This window comes from Elgaria multicarinata, chromosome 12 (assembly GCF_023053635.1).
Source record: "Elgaria multicarinata webbii isolate HBS135686 ecotype San Diego chromosome 12, rElgMul1.1.pri, whole genome shotgun sequence".
NCBI classification, from domain to species: Eukaryota; Metazoa; Chordata; class Lepidosauria; order Squamata; family Anguidae; genus Elgaria; species Elgaria multicarinata.
Window position 1 is genome coordinate 31,095,166 of NC_086182.1, and position 15,055 is coordinate 31,110,220.

The 15,055-nt window shown below is 43.9% G+C and overlaps 1 protein-coding gene across 1 annotated transcript in view; it reads right to left on the bottom strand.

Annotated features, from left to right (window-relative positions):
* Positions 1-12,849, bottom strand: part of TTC12 (tetratricopeptide repeat domain 12) — a 30,607-nt gene extending 17,758 nt beyond the window's left edge. The window contains exons 1-7 of the mRNA XM_063139025.1: positions 12,821-12,849; positions 11,261-11,382; positions 8,962-9,021; positions 2,928-2,999; positions 1,379-1,439; positions 963-1,151; positions 597-666 (exon numbers count right to left, since the gene is read on the bottom strand). Of these exons, the coding sequence (XP_062995095.1) occupies positions 597-666; positions 963-1,151; positions 1,379-1,439; positions 2,928-2,999; positions 8,962-9,021; positions 11,261-11,382; positions 12,821-12,833 (587 nt within the window). The 5' untranslated portion in view covers positions 12,834-12,849. The remainder of the gene's footprint in view (positions 1-596; positions 667-962; positions 1,152-1,378; positions 1,440-2,927; positions 3,000-8,961; positions 9,022-11,260; positions 11,383-12,820) is intronic.
* Positions 12,850-15,055: the final 2,206 nt, after the last annotated feature.

Genomic DNA, 15,055 nt, shown 5'->3' on the forward strand with positions numbered 1-15,055 from the left:
GTCTCTGGGTTTTAAGACTTTCTGGAGAGGCACTTCTCAGAAAAAACCACCCCAAACACCCCCCTGCCACCACTTTACCTCTTAGCGCGCCCCCCACCGCTGCCCCCTTGCCTCTTAACGCCCCCCTATGCAATCCCACCGCCCCCAAGGGGGCAGTACCGCCCACTTTGGGAACCAGTGATGTAACACATTGCCAAATCCACACAACCAATGCGAAGCAAGAAAAATATGGATCCTACAGAAAGCTCCTCTCCCTTGATTCTCTTTAGGGTGAAAAGTAGTACAGCATATGCCGCCCTTGGAAAGGCACTTCTGCCAAAGGTGTTGGCTCTCTTTGAACGCAGCAGCGCCTTAGAGCTCTTGCATCTAATAGCCGTTTACGTTGTGCTTTTCTAACCCTGACAAATCAAAAAGGCTACATTTTCAGAAAGAGCGTGGAGGACGCTCTGAAGGTCACTAAGGCTTCGCAGCTGACTGCTGCACTACCAGCCGATCAGCCCAGCTGAATTTCATACAGTCGATCATGTTTCTTGCCAACAGTCTGGCTATTTCTTTGCCCTGTAACATCCTACTGTTCTCCTGATGAGAGCCCTTACCGTCGTACGACCTCGTTGTCATTGATGATACTGAACCCATTGTTCATTCTAAACAAGATTTGTTCAGTGCCTGTAACATATTCAAAGATAACCGTATCAGAGAAGTTTCTCAAGAGAAGGCGGATGGATACCTGCTCACCCAACACCCAGCGTTAAGAGACAAGTTCAATAAAGCCACAGGGTTGGCAAAGAAAAACAGCCCATGGGGCACAAAGCATTCAGAGCAATCGTCTTTGAGGCAAGCAGCAAAGCTGCACTCTGGGTCATATGTGCTGGACACCAGTCAAGATTGAAAGCCCCTTGTTTATATGTTGCCACAGTTCAGCATTTCGACCTAGCAGGGAGACTCATCATAAGGGGACTCACAATCTTGTATCGCTTTTGTCAAGAGCCTAATCCCACCCGCATAGAAGAAGGCGTTCTCATCAGGCTTGCTGAGTTTCTGCAGCAACTCGATCACAGATACAGAAACTTGCTTTCCAGATTCTAACTCCTGTAAGGCTCTCTCCTCCTCGTATTGCCTTTTTTCCTCCAAGTCTACTTCATTTATGCAATCTGAAAGTCCAAAAGGCAAAATGGAGAAATAAGCAGGACGTAAGAGTTTAGAGCAAAATCAAATGGAATGAAATTTATCAAGGATAACGGCAAGGTCCAAACGCTAGGATAGGGGGGCAACCAAAGGCACAAATGCTATGTTTCAAAATGCAGGGAATTACTTTTGTCTGCAAACTGATCGCAGGATTGCTAGTAGCAGAAAGATTAAAGGCTCTTATACTTCTTACCTTTGCACAGGTTCTCTTTTTGGGGATCGATTTCTAAAATTTTCAGGTAGCACTCCCTGGACTTAAAGAAAGACAGGGTTTTAGACAGGGGACAATGAAAGAACAGAAAGGATATTAAAAAAATAAAATAATAATCAACCATTCAAAAACTTGATCTGGTGGCTTCTATAAACCACAAAGACAGTTTCTTTCCTGTGGTTTAAATAAGAACTCTGGGCCTCTTGGCTCCCTTTGTAACTTTCAGGTCACGACTCTGAGGGCCAAACTAGATCTGATGGCATGGTGCAAATCTTTAACAGTAGCTGTACTCGGCATAACAAACGCCGTTGTAGCATATCTTAAAGTTTATTAATTAAATATCATCGCAGGGGGCTGCTTGGAGGCCGCCGATACAGCGCCGTCTGGCAGACCTGGGGGGCAGGGAGGTCAGGGGAGGGGGAGCAGGTGTCCCCCTCTCCCCGGGGTTCCTGTCAGCCTTGGGCCACCCGCCCAGCTCGCAGCAGGCGAGCGGCCTCCCACCCGGCCACCAAGGGCCCCGGCCGTGCCTCGCTCATGCTCCGGACTGTGGCACTGCCCCCTTCGTGGTGGGGGGGAGCAAAGAGGAGGAAAGGGGGGTAGGATTACCTTGGGAAGCCCAGAGGAGTAGGGCGAGGGGCTTAGCAACCTGTATCAGCTGACGTTACACGTTGTTACTGTTGCTTAGCAACCTGTATCAGCTGAAGCCTGTACAGAAACATACCTAAGCGTTTCATATATATATATATATATATATATATATATATATATATATGCAAATTGCATTAGGTGGGGCCCTGATAATTAAAAGGATCAGGCACCACCCCACAAATGCATGTTGCATCCCCTCTTCTAAACCTAGAACTAGCTCTACGGGGAAATCTCCCACTCCCACTAATAGAAGATTTCCTCCCAATGCAAATACTAGCTTTGGATGACAGATTTTCCTCACGTACTCAGCAGGGAAGGAAAGAGTTAATTTCCCCTTCCATGCCTTCTACAATCCTATTAATTACTAATGCCCACCCCACACACACCGTGTCCCATCCCCGCAACATATACACAAGCTGATGCAATTTGTGCTTTAGAAAACTGTATATTAAATGCATTTAACTTCACTCCTACTTTCGCCCTAAAATAACCAGGCAGGAAAAGGGAAATTTAGACCTTTCTGCTAATGCTCCCAACCCAGACACCAACACCCTCCCTGATTTTGCCCTCTCGGGTTGAGGCTATCAGAGAATTTAAAATAAACCCCTTTAAAATGCTTTCCAACATTTCAGTCAACAAGTTAAGTGCGAAAGCAGCACAGTTATGAATTCCGAACATGATTTCGTGAAGACCAAGTACGTTCCTATTTGTTTGCCTTTCTTTCTAAAAAAAAAATGACTAATAACGTAAATAAAAGTTAGCTGTGCTAACGCCGATATAATTCTGGGCAACAATTTCAATCATTAAAGATGCTCCATATTCATAGAGGAATAACTTTGCACATAAGAGCTGACATAAACACCTGAAAGTTCACAGGCCTTACCTTACTGTACTGCTTCTGGGCCAAGTATGCTTTCCCCATGTGGAAGAGAGCTTTGATGCATTTTTCATCACACTGTATTAAACAGAATTATTTAGTAAAACTTGTAGATGTTGCTTTCCATGTGCTACAATAACAGCAGCAGTCTAGTACAAGAAGCCAGCAATTGTTCTGTGCTTTTCAGAATTAACATTAGGTTTTGGTTTTATACCAAAGTGCCTCACAGAATCATAGAATAGTAGAGCTGGAAGGGGCCTACAAGGCTATCGAGTCCAACCCCCTGCTCAATGCAGGAATCCACCTTAAAGCATCCCTGACAGATGGCTGTCCAGCTGCCTCTTGAAGGCCTCTAGTGTGGGAGAGCCCACAACCTCCCTAGGTAACTGGTTCCATTGTCAGACTGCTCTAACAGTCAGGAAGTTTTCCTGATGTCCAGCGGAATCTGGCTTCCTGTAACTTGAGCCCATTATTCCGTGTCCTGCACTCTGGGAGGATTGAGGAGAGATCCTGGCCCTCGTCTGTGTGACAACCTTTCAACTTTCTTGACTGTTAGAGCAGTACGACAATGGAACCAGTTACCTAGGGAGGTTGTGGGCTCTCCCACACTAGAGGCCTTCAAGAGGCAGCTGGACAACCATCTGTCAGGGATGCTTTAGGGTGGATTCCTGCATTGAGCAGGGGGTTGGACTCAATAGCCTTGTAGGCCCCTTCCAACTCTGCTATTCTATGATTCTAAGTATTTGAAGAGTGCTATCATGTCTCCCCTCAATCTTCTCTTCTCCAGAATAAACATGCCCAATGCCTTCAGTCTCTCCTGATAGGGCTTTGTTTCATTGGACCAAAGCAAAATCCAGGCATTTGCCAACTGCCCACCACTTCTTTGAAGGCACGTCATTTCTGGCTGCTAAAGAGCGCAAACCTTAACATGATTCAAAACCACACAAGCATGGAAAAACCAATGCCGGTTTTTAGAAGTCACATTTGAAAATGTGTCTAGTCTGACTGATACCCGAGTGATGTAGGTAACAATGGCCTGTTATTATGCTTCTTTTCAAGGCCGGTGACGCTATCGACCACAACACGCTGAACATGTGCATTAGAAGGTGGGAATTCTTCACCTGGAGTTAGAACTGAAGTCATACAGATTGCTTTTATCTGTAAGGATGTCTCCTATCAGGACATCTACAACACAGTTCAGCCACTGTGGGGATATTGTACTGAAATGTAGCCATTGTTTATGCTGGCAAGATTCCCACCAGGTTTTCGGAACAGCTGCAGCTTTGCCATACTGTAGCTGGCCTGCTGTCTAGAGAGGCCCCCTCAATCAATGGCACTTATGGTATTACAAGTGACAAGAAAACAATCTTTCAGAAAGCTTTCAACACATCCCTAAGTGGACATCAGTCTTCTTCTTGTCTCAAAGGGAAATGAGTGGGGATGGCACCACAAGCTCTGGAAACCAAAGGAGCTCTTGGCTGCAGGTTCTTAGAGGATGACAGCTGGGGAAAACATTCACTCAGTGTCTTGTTGACAGGCAGGGCAATGAAAAGTGCTGCTAATGTGCCTTCTGGCTTTGGGGAGTGCACAGCCCAAAAGTTAGGATGTCTGAAACCAATCAAGACTAGAAGGAGATGGAAAATCCTGGTGTGTTTCAGATGTGGGGTTCGAACTCTGAAATAGTTAAGAGAAATTGTCTGTTGGGAATAGAATAAAAGGGAAGTAGAAAAAGTTAGGTAAAGCTCAGTACTATGAAATGGCTGATTCCCAGCCCAATCTAGCCACATTGCTCTCCACCATACAGGAGGAGCCCAAGGGAAGAGCACTTTGATACTGAACTTTTAAGCAGCCCCTTCACTGGGAAGGAATGGGATAGATTCTCCAATCCAGCATGGAAAGGCATGGAACAATGCAAAATATCCCCAACTATGAGTGTATTAGCTGGGGAAATTAATACCAGTGCCCTGAGGGCCATAAGAACTTGAGAGTAAAGTCTTGAAAAGATGAGAGAATTAGAGATTTATATGCAAAAGACGAGAGAAAAGTCTGAAAAAAGTTTGAAAAAAGGAGATAGCTATTTTTCTTATTCTTCTTTCAGAGAGACGTTCCCGACGAGGTGGTCGCAATGGCGGTCGAAGGAGAACTGAGGGATTTGGGCGGAAACCCTCCTGGACATGCGCAATACGAAAGGGGAGGGTTCCTGCCCAAACGCTCTTAGCTATGGAAAATTTCCCAAAGCGGGGCTTCGCGCAGACACAGAGCCCAAGTGTGTGATGCACAGAGACCACGATGAAGAATGAATACCAGTGCTCCAACAATCACTAAAAGCATAACAGAAACAGCTAACTTTTCATTAAGAGAGCAGTAGTTCAGAAAAGTGGAGCCAATCTTAAGCCCAACATGCTGGGCCCATTAAAAACTAACATTAATTTAATGTTACTGCTACACCTGAAGTCATCTATCTTGACAACAAACAGTTTTCTTAACCTCCCCGGTTTTAAAGCGGAGCACATACCTGGTAAATGTGAGGGAGAGGGTGTGGAGAGAAAAGCCAGGCAGGTGGAGACCGGCAACAAGGAGGATGACACGGCAGTTGGGAAGCAGGGGGTGGGGAGGACAGAGTGCCAAGGAGGAGGAAGGAGAGGAAGAGAGACCAAGAAGAAAGGAGGAAAAGAAGGTTGACCCGGGGACAGAAGGGAGAAAGAGGGGTGATGTGGGGGTTCAGGAAAGGAGCAGGATAGAGTGACAGAGAGAGCGCATAGTTTACAAGGGATCCCTCCAAAAACCACCAATAAATCAACAGGCCGCCTCTGTGTCCACATATTTATTCTGTGATTTGATAGTGGTTTTGGGGGGAATCCCATATAAAAGCCTGAGGATCCATTCTTTGGTTTCATGCTTTTGTACCATAGCAGAGCCGGCAAAATTCTCTGATTTTTACTGTACAATCTACAGGAGAGCCACAGGTGGCTGTGCAGTCACCCTGTGGCTGTGGCATCTACTTATCCAGAGGATCCTATACTGGCTGCCTGGTATGATCCCTCATGTGATTGTACTCCTTGACCTGCTAAGGCGGCATCCCATGCTGTCTTGAGAACCCCCACCCTGGGGCTCTCACAATTGCCCTACTGCTAGTGCTTCCACCATTGTCTTGCAGCTCCCTTGGACACGCCACATACCTTGGAGAGGAGGTATGCAAGAATGAGTCTTTTTCTTGGACTACATGGGAATTAAGAGCTGGAGTGCAATTCCCAGGAACTCCAAGTGTGAGAAACCCCTACATTTTGATGTAGCTCAACAGCGCCCCCAACAGCACCTAATAAATTGGCATCCTACAAGGAAGACTGAATTAGCATACATCCTCAGTTATGTCTCTGAAGATGTATGTAGAACTCAAGCTGTTTTGCAAAATGCTTTGTCCAGTTGGAACTGGTCAGATCTTTAATAATTCAAGTTTGGAGGCATTAGGAATGTGAGACCAGCCATTAAGTAGTTTTCTGATTTGCTGGCTAGATCAAGGCCGTCAGAAATGGAGCTTATCACCCACTGGAGAAAGAAATAGTCAGTCTCTGCTAAGAGGTTGACTTTCACTGACCTCAGAGTCCCATAAACATGTGACTTTGCTCTCAGTCTGGGTCTTCCTAGCAATACCTAAACAGGAGTCCAAGATGTCCCCTCTCAGACTTTCTTTTCTGCAATGAACTTTGCATGTGGTCTGGAACACAAGACTTCACTCAAGCAGGTAACATGTAACCACTTCAGTTAGACTGATTTTATTTGGAATTCTGTGTGTGTGATGTTGCTTTCCCTTGTTCTTCCTAATTTTCCCTTTCCCCAAATAAACTCCTTTTTATATCTGGACATTTGGCTGTATTGTTTTAAAAAGGAATTTCCCACGATAACTTTCCCACCATGCCAGACAGTACAATTGCTAAGTTATCCTTGTGTTCTAAGGATATTTCACAAGGTTGTGTTAAATTTTGTGCCTTCTGAGCTTTGGAACAAGAGAGTGCCCTCCTTTTTATTTTTTCCTCAAGCTGGGCTGAAGGGAGGGATCTTTGGTGGAAGGGCTCAGATCTCCACAAACTGGACAGCCTAGAGTGTTCAGGTGAGAACATGCCTGTGGTTGCAGCCTATCAGCAATCCTTTTGGGGGGAACTCTTGTGAAGAAAGGATCCAAGAGCGAGTGCAATCCCCCTCTCATTTCTGTAACACCAAAAAAGACCCATCCTTGCAAATCTCCTCTTCCAGCTTTGTGAAAGAAGGATCCTGGAAGGAAATGGAGACCCTGTAAGAACAAAAGAAGAGCCCTGATGCTGGATCAGACCAAGGGTCCATCTTGTCCAGCACTCTGTTCACATAGTGGCCAACCAGCCATCGGCCAGGGATGAACAACCAAGACATGGTGCAACAGCACCCTCCCACCCATGTTCCCCAGCAACTGGTGTGTGGACCCCAAGACAGGGGTTCACAAGGCAACTTAGAATGCCACTTTGGAAGGCCAAGGGCCACTATCACATGAGTGACTGCTCCAGGCAGGTGTAAGTTATCCCACAAGATGATTGCAAAACCATCTGTGTCACTGGAAATATGCCCTTGCTGATAGAGATTTTGAGGACATTTTTAAAAACACACACACACACACACGCACACACACACACGAACAAACAAGGAAAATCAGGTTCCAAATGCTAGAAGACTGACTGGTCTCTTCTGTCTCAACAAACCCACAAATATACTGATACATCTGAGCTAACACAATTAAGATATGTCAGTAATGCACTGCTGAATGGAAATCAAGATTTTAAAATTGCTTAGGATGCGACATGAGTTCAGCTTTTTGTTCTGAGTGTCAAGTGAATGCCGCATATGCTGGGAAAATTTAACCAGAATATTAGCACAGATTAACATTTTACACAGATCTCAGGAGGTGCCGCAATATAATTAATTTATCATTAATTACATCTAACTTTAATTAAATATTTGAATTCAAACAAATGAGAAAGCTGGGAGTCTGGTTCCACAAAGAAGAAGTATAAATGATAATCTCCCTTGCTGATGACATCTAGCATTTCATTTACATTTTTAATGGAAAGACAGAAATTGTGCCCAGGAAAACATTTCAGTATCTCTTGAAAAAGCACAACATTTAATTTTTAATCCACTACTCACAACCTTTAAAGTGTGAAGAGCTTTAGAACTTTTAGCACATTCGGACTGCTTGTGATTCCCATTTTATAGAATAGAGATCAGAGATTGAAAGAGTGTGAGTGACTTCCCAGGACCACACAATGGCTGGGTTCAGACATAACACTAAGCGGCCATGGGGCACATTTGAGAGCGATCCACAGTGGCTTAGGGTATTGTGGGGCATGAAATCCCTACCCATGATCGGTAAATACCCACCCTCTGCAGCAGGAGTGAGGGGCTCTTGGATGGCTTACCATGGCGGGTGCATCATCGTTAAATCTGGATGCTCCGTGGGGAAAAACACAGCAACCATAGAGATGGCCACTTAAAATGTCTGGAATTTCTGGGGAAGCTCTAGGCAGCGCAACCAGACTCTATGGTCGCCATTGAATAGCGATGGATGGAGCAGCCAGGAGGAGGTGGGAGGGTGGGAATCTTCCTACGGAGCAGGGAAGGATGTGCCACATGGTTGCAGATGGTGTGAGGTGCACACGCATCATGGTTTTGCTACCCCTCCCTGCTCTATAGTTCCCCTCCCCAACCTCCCCCCATGATCACGTGAACAGGACCAATAAGTCCATGGCAGAGATGGGATTTAAAGCCCTTTCTCCTAGATCAAGTGCAACTCATGATCCACTTGGCCATACCAAGATCTGCAATGCCATCACAAAGCAATAGAGAAATGCATGGAAATGAAGGCCAGTGAAGCTGAGAAGTTTGGAAAAGCAAAAGACTTTTCTCTGATCCTCGGCAACAGCAAGAAGCCATCGACGCTATGAAGACTGGTTCATTTGGGCATCTGCTTTCCCTCTTTAACCCCAAACAACTGAAAAAGATAGGAGGCTCTTACCCTTAAAGCCCAATCACAGTCACTGATGGCCTTTTCATAATTCTGCAACTTCATGTAAGCCTGAAACAAAAATGGAGCAGCTTAAGCATATAAGTGTTGCTAACGAAAAGGCTAGACGTTTATGTGCAGCTTTCCTTCCTCAAAGCACTTGTCTGATCTCAACTAATTAATTAAAGTGACAACCCTCAACCCTCAGAAAAGGCAACAAAAGTTGGCTTTGGGGGAATGACTGGCAGCTGCCCCTTACTCTCCCAGGGCACTTGCAGGCCATAGAGTTATCAGACGAATTAAAATAGAGATAACATGGAGGGGTCAACAGTCACTGAACCCATAGTCATTTGGGGTTCCCTATGCCAGAGGTCTCAAGGCAGAGAGTTTTCATTACTGTCAAAAATACCTTTAATTAGGGCTGAAAGTGCCCCGGCTCAACAAAATAGATGAAGAGTTAAGGCCCTAAATTAGAGAGAACGCGATTCTTGAGAAAACTATGAGATCGGAGACTTGGATTTTGAACTAGCTGGCTCTCCTGTAAGGTCCTGAGAGCTCTACTCATGCTGCAAAGAGCACCAAGCTCTTCTGCAGAGGAGCAGAGAGTTTGGCTTCGTTTTCTGTCACCTCTCAGGACGTCAACAGTAGCAAGATCTGAGTGGTGTCCTCTTTTAACAGAGCTCAGCACAGGAACTGAAAGAGTTTTGCCAAAGATCAGAGCCTGCAATATTCAATGAGTAACTCTCGATCATATTTTCTCCTAAATATCCTATTAATATTAATGGTTGAGAACATGGCAAGATACAAAGCCCATCAAATCCGATTATAAGGAAAGTGAAAGGTGAAGCAAGCGCTGCACAGAATTTGCAGCTCATCTTGAACATGCCCAGACTCCAGAAATGCTCACAAAGCATTGGTCTGACCTGTCCTTCGTTCTAAGCTGCTGAAGATTTGCCTACACTCCAAAGGAGAACCTGTAATGTTCATCTTACTTCAGTTAGCAATGCTCCCAAAAGGGCCTGAAAGATGGCAAATACCTCATTTACACCCACTGGGCTTTAATATTTAATATTAAGATAACACTGTTATCTTTCAGGCGCCAGATCAAGACTTTTCTCTTCTCCCAGGCATTTAACAGCATTTAACAACGCTAAGTTTGTTTGTTTTTAACGGACCCCAGAAATGTTGTTTTTAAATGGATACTGTTGTTTTTATACTGTTGTTTTTATGTTTCTGATGGTTCTTAAATTTTGTATACTTTTTTTAATGTTTACTGTTTTTAACTTTTGTAAACCACCCAGAGCGCTTCGGCTATGGGGCGGTATATAAATGTAATAAATAATTAAATAATATGTATTGACAGAAATCCTACAAATATATACTTTTTGAGCAGAGCTTGTCAAGAGCTCTGCACTGAGCTCATGCACTAAGCAAGGGGGTGGACTCGATGGTCTTATAGACCCCCTCCAACTCTACTATTCTATGATTCTACGAAGAGCTTGTCTTCTCCTTTGCCACCAGAATTCACACCCAAATTGTCTCTATGATACGAGAAAGTACAGGACGTTTATTTTACATATTCATACCCTGACATTTAAGAATAGATTTATCACATGATGGCTTACAGTTAATATAATAAAAACAATAAAATCTCAAGTGACAAAACAGCATAGCATAAACCAAAGTAATCATATCAGCAATAACCAATTCAAACATAAAAAAGTGTTCTGGTTTAAAAATGTTTTTAAAGTCAACTTAGAAACAGATAAAGGGGGTTGACCGATATCCCTGATGAGGGAATTCCAAAATCTTGGTGCCACTAAAGAGATTTACCTGGCACTAGACAAACAGGTATGATTTAGAAGGGGACCAAAAAGCAGAACCTGAAACGATGCTCTTAAAACTCAGGCAGGTTCATATGAGTAAAGGCAATCCTTCAGGTAACCAGATCCCAGATATGGAGATAGACATTGCCTGTTTAAGAGGAAAAGAAGCTTATAACTAGTACACGTGAATGCCCCACTGTGCACTCCCTCTACAGAAACAAGTGTAGAGTCAAGGGTTGCTAGGAGTAGGATGGTATCAAGACAAGGCCGTGAACAGCCTGGAATTATTCAGTGGATAATGACAACAGATATGTTTCAAATACAGGACATCTGGCAGGAGCTGATGACAAAGGTATTGTAAGGGATTATGACAAAGGTATTGTAAGGGATATGAATCCAAGTTACACCAACTAAACATCTGCACAAATGATTTTGCCCTAAAAAGAGAATGGGAATTGGGTAGTTGTCCTTTCCTCTACACTGACCTGTGCTCTGTTGGTGTATAGCACCTGCATGTCCTTCTGCTTCTTTAGACCTTCAGTGTACCTCTGGATGGCCAGGGCATAGTCCCCTTTGCTGAAAGCATCATTCCCTTTTTCTTTCAGCGCTGTGGGGATGATAAACATACATGTCTAAAATTCATTCTTACGTTGTTGGTTGGAAAGAGTACAGAAAGTTGAGGGCTAGGACCAGGATGGTATCAAGCCAAGGCCATGTGGACCTGAAATGGCGTATTGATTCACAATATCCAGCTAGATCGTGGTCTGCAAAATTCTCATAACCTGTTAGGCTCTCATCAACTGTCTTTGTTACTGCGGAGTTGTATTTAATTGATGGTACAAAATAGTTGACTATGGTTAGCCACATTTGATGATACATGATCAGGCAAACCATAAATTACTTTTAGACTAATGAAATGCCTTAACCATGCTGTTCGCAGGGTGCTGGAGGTATGGAACGCCCTCCTCCTATAACCTCATCGCACTGTGAGACACTTGTTAAAGCGCAGTGCATCTGATTCTTTCTTCATAGCTCCTCACCCGACTCATAAAATAGCAGAGTCCAACTGTTACCATTTGCTGAGGCTTCATTTTCCTTCCTTCTCCTTGATCGTTCTTTGGAATCCTTTTCTAAAGCACTCATGAAGCTCTCTAAAAGCCAATCGAGTGGAGATAGACATTCAATCAAAAGAAAAGGGTTTGATCATTAAAAGGGAAAAGAAAGATTGCAAAGCAAAGTCATTTTTGAGACATGAAATCGAAAGGGACCATTGCATTAATGTAACACCGAATCGGAATGGGAGTTATAAGCTTCCATTTATGGAGACCCATAAATGCTGATAGTTATTTAAATGCTGCCTTTGAAACTGCTAAATTTCTATGACACTGGGGCTTTCTAATTTCTGGATAATGAAGTGATTAAAATATGCTGAATTGAACTTTCTAATACACTGAAGATCTAAGCTAACTAGGCTTGTTATGTAGATAACTGAAATCAGTTCTGATTTTGGAACGAAAAGGAAAAACTGGTTCCAGCTGTGGAAGGTATCATGAATGAGAAGAGACAACTGCACTCCAGTCTATCTACTAGGTAGAGAATGCTCCAAACTAGGGAGCCAATCAAGGTATAGGGGGCAGGTCAACATTTCCCGTCCCATGCAAATGATCATAGGGATCTTACGATGTACAGAATATTTGCCACCACCATGAAGATCTCTCCTCACAGGGTCTCCTGCGGCTACCTGGAGCCAGTGGGATAATCAAACTTTAGTTTGCAAGTCAACCCATGAAAGAGTATCTCCTCCTTTCATTTCACCCTGCTCCATGAAAAGAAGTCTTTTGGGATCCTGATTTCTTGGGCTTCAAAATCTACCCATATATGGGCAGAATTTGAAATACATGAATAACATCTTGAAAACTGGAAAATCTGTGCTAGGGCAACAGATTACAATACATGTATACATAATTTGTTCAGCCTCCATACCACAGAGATTCCTGGAGTACACCAGTTCAAAATACACTGAAATGATATATCCAGCCTCTTACCTGGATTCATCATTTCCTCCTTATTTGGCAAACCCTAAAAAAGGCAGGTCAAAACAAAACGTTAGCTGCAAATTCTGAGAAAGAAAGGGTGGGTTTTAACATATTATTCAATGTTATTTTTTAGGTACCTGGTGCACAAAACAAATGGGAAGTGAGAAAAATGAATCAGGCTCATTTTTCATAGCCACTTAAAACACAACTCCATAATAACCTATACCTCAAAAAGAAAAACAGCATTTCCAAAGCTGTCAAAGTTAATTCTATCAATTGCCTGAAAAAGCCACAGGAAGACAGGAAAACCCACAAACAACAAAACACCAATAATTCATGGGCTTAGCATCCAAAAATCAATTTGGCAAAGGATTTTGAAGACACTTCAATTGGGCAAATTGCAGCTGTGGGGTGATGCTTTAAGGACCAATAATGGCATGTTGTTATACATTTCATAATTAAAGTCCTTCTTGGCAGAAAACTCCCACTTACAATGATGCAATGCTTAAGGGTTGATCCTGAAAATATTTTTCTACCAGCAAACAACAAAGCATAAATTGAACCAATGTGTTTAATTCATTTATTGTTTATTTCCTTAAAACATTTATATACTCCCCTTTATCCTATTAAGGGTTTCAGAGGAGTGTACAGCCAATTGCAGGACAGGACAAATACAATGCTAAAACAGATGAAAATCCTTAAAACAAAAATTACTGTCAAGAATAGCAAGCAGATTATCAGCTTTCCCTCTGGTTGTCTCAGCCATTGGGATAGGCCCAGTTAGCACGCATGATGTAGCCAACTGCAAATGTGCTATCGCAAGGCCACTGGGGCAGCAGCGCCTGTGTTCAAGGCCATGGCTAGGCTCTGCTAATTGGGATGAATGAATAGAGCTGGGCTTTGGTGAGAAAATGCAACTTCCGTCAGGGTGGGTGGGGAACCCCGTTCACCCAGGACTGGCTGCCTGAGATCTGCCTTGGGTTGCCAGGGTTTGATGGATAAAAGGAGTAACAGAGGACTGCTGAGTTGTCTCCCATTTTTGTGTGTCAAGTTGCTGTGAGTTGGTGCGTTCTTGAACCCTGGCTGCGAGCTTGTCTGGGGACACCTCGGATAGGTCAATTAGTGTTTTGTTTTGCTTGCGATATTGTATCAAAGGTTCCCTGTAACTCTTTGTACGACTTTAATTTTCTTTTCCTTTCCCCATCATAATAAACTACTCATTACATCTTTATACCGCCCAATAGCCGAAGCTCTCTAGAGGTAGAAGCTATCTACCTCTAGACCTGAGTGTGCTTCTTTCTGGGTAAGCCTCAGTGCTAAGTTCAGTGCCTCTTGGCGATGCCACTGGCTACTGTGTAACATCCTAGTTGATTGGCTAAAAGAGAGGGTGTCTGGGTAAGCTCTTATTTTAGCAGAACCCAAGCCGACTCAAGGGTCTGGGAGTCCCTGACTGGATTAAAGGAATCAGGCATGGTGGCAACCTATTGATCCACCCTAATGCAGGGTGGATTCCTGCATTGAGCAAGAGGTTGGACTCGATGGCCTTGTAGGCCCCTTCCAACTCTGCTATTCTATGATTCTCTTGGAGATTCCTGCCCATCTTGCAGGAAGTCTGGAGTAACTCCCATTCTCAGGGCACCTCACTCCAAATCTTCAAGTGGCCAGTAGTTTCATATAGATGTTAAAAAGCATGGAGGATAAGATGGAACCCACCAGACCGTGTAAAAGAAATGCCCTGGAGTCAAGCAGAATCTCCCCTCCACACTATCTTCTAAGGCAGATCCTGTAGGAAGGAGAAGAGTCATCATATCACTGTGCCTCCACGCTCAACCCACAGAGTTGGTCCAGAAGGATACCATGGTCAGGGGTATTAAAAACCACAGAGAGATGAAGGACAATTAACAGGCTTGCTAGTTTTCTACTTGTGCTTTCATAATATCATAGAATCATAGAATAGCAGAGCCAGAAGGGGCCTACAAGGCCATCGAGTCCAACCCTCTGCTCAATGCAGGAATCCACCCTAAAGCATCCCCGACAGATGCTTGTCCAGCTGCCTCTTGAAGGCCTCTAGTGTGGGAGAGCCCACCACCTCCCGAGGTAACTGGTTCCATTGTCGTACTGCTCTAACACTCAGGAAGTTTTTCCTGATGTCCAGCTGGAATCTGGCTTCCTTTAACTTGAGCCCGTTATTCCGTGTCCTGCACTCTGGGAGGATCAAGAAGAGATGGCAGAGAATTAAAAATG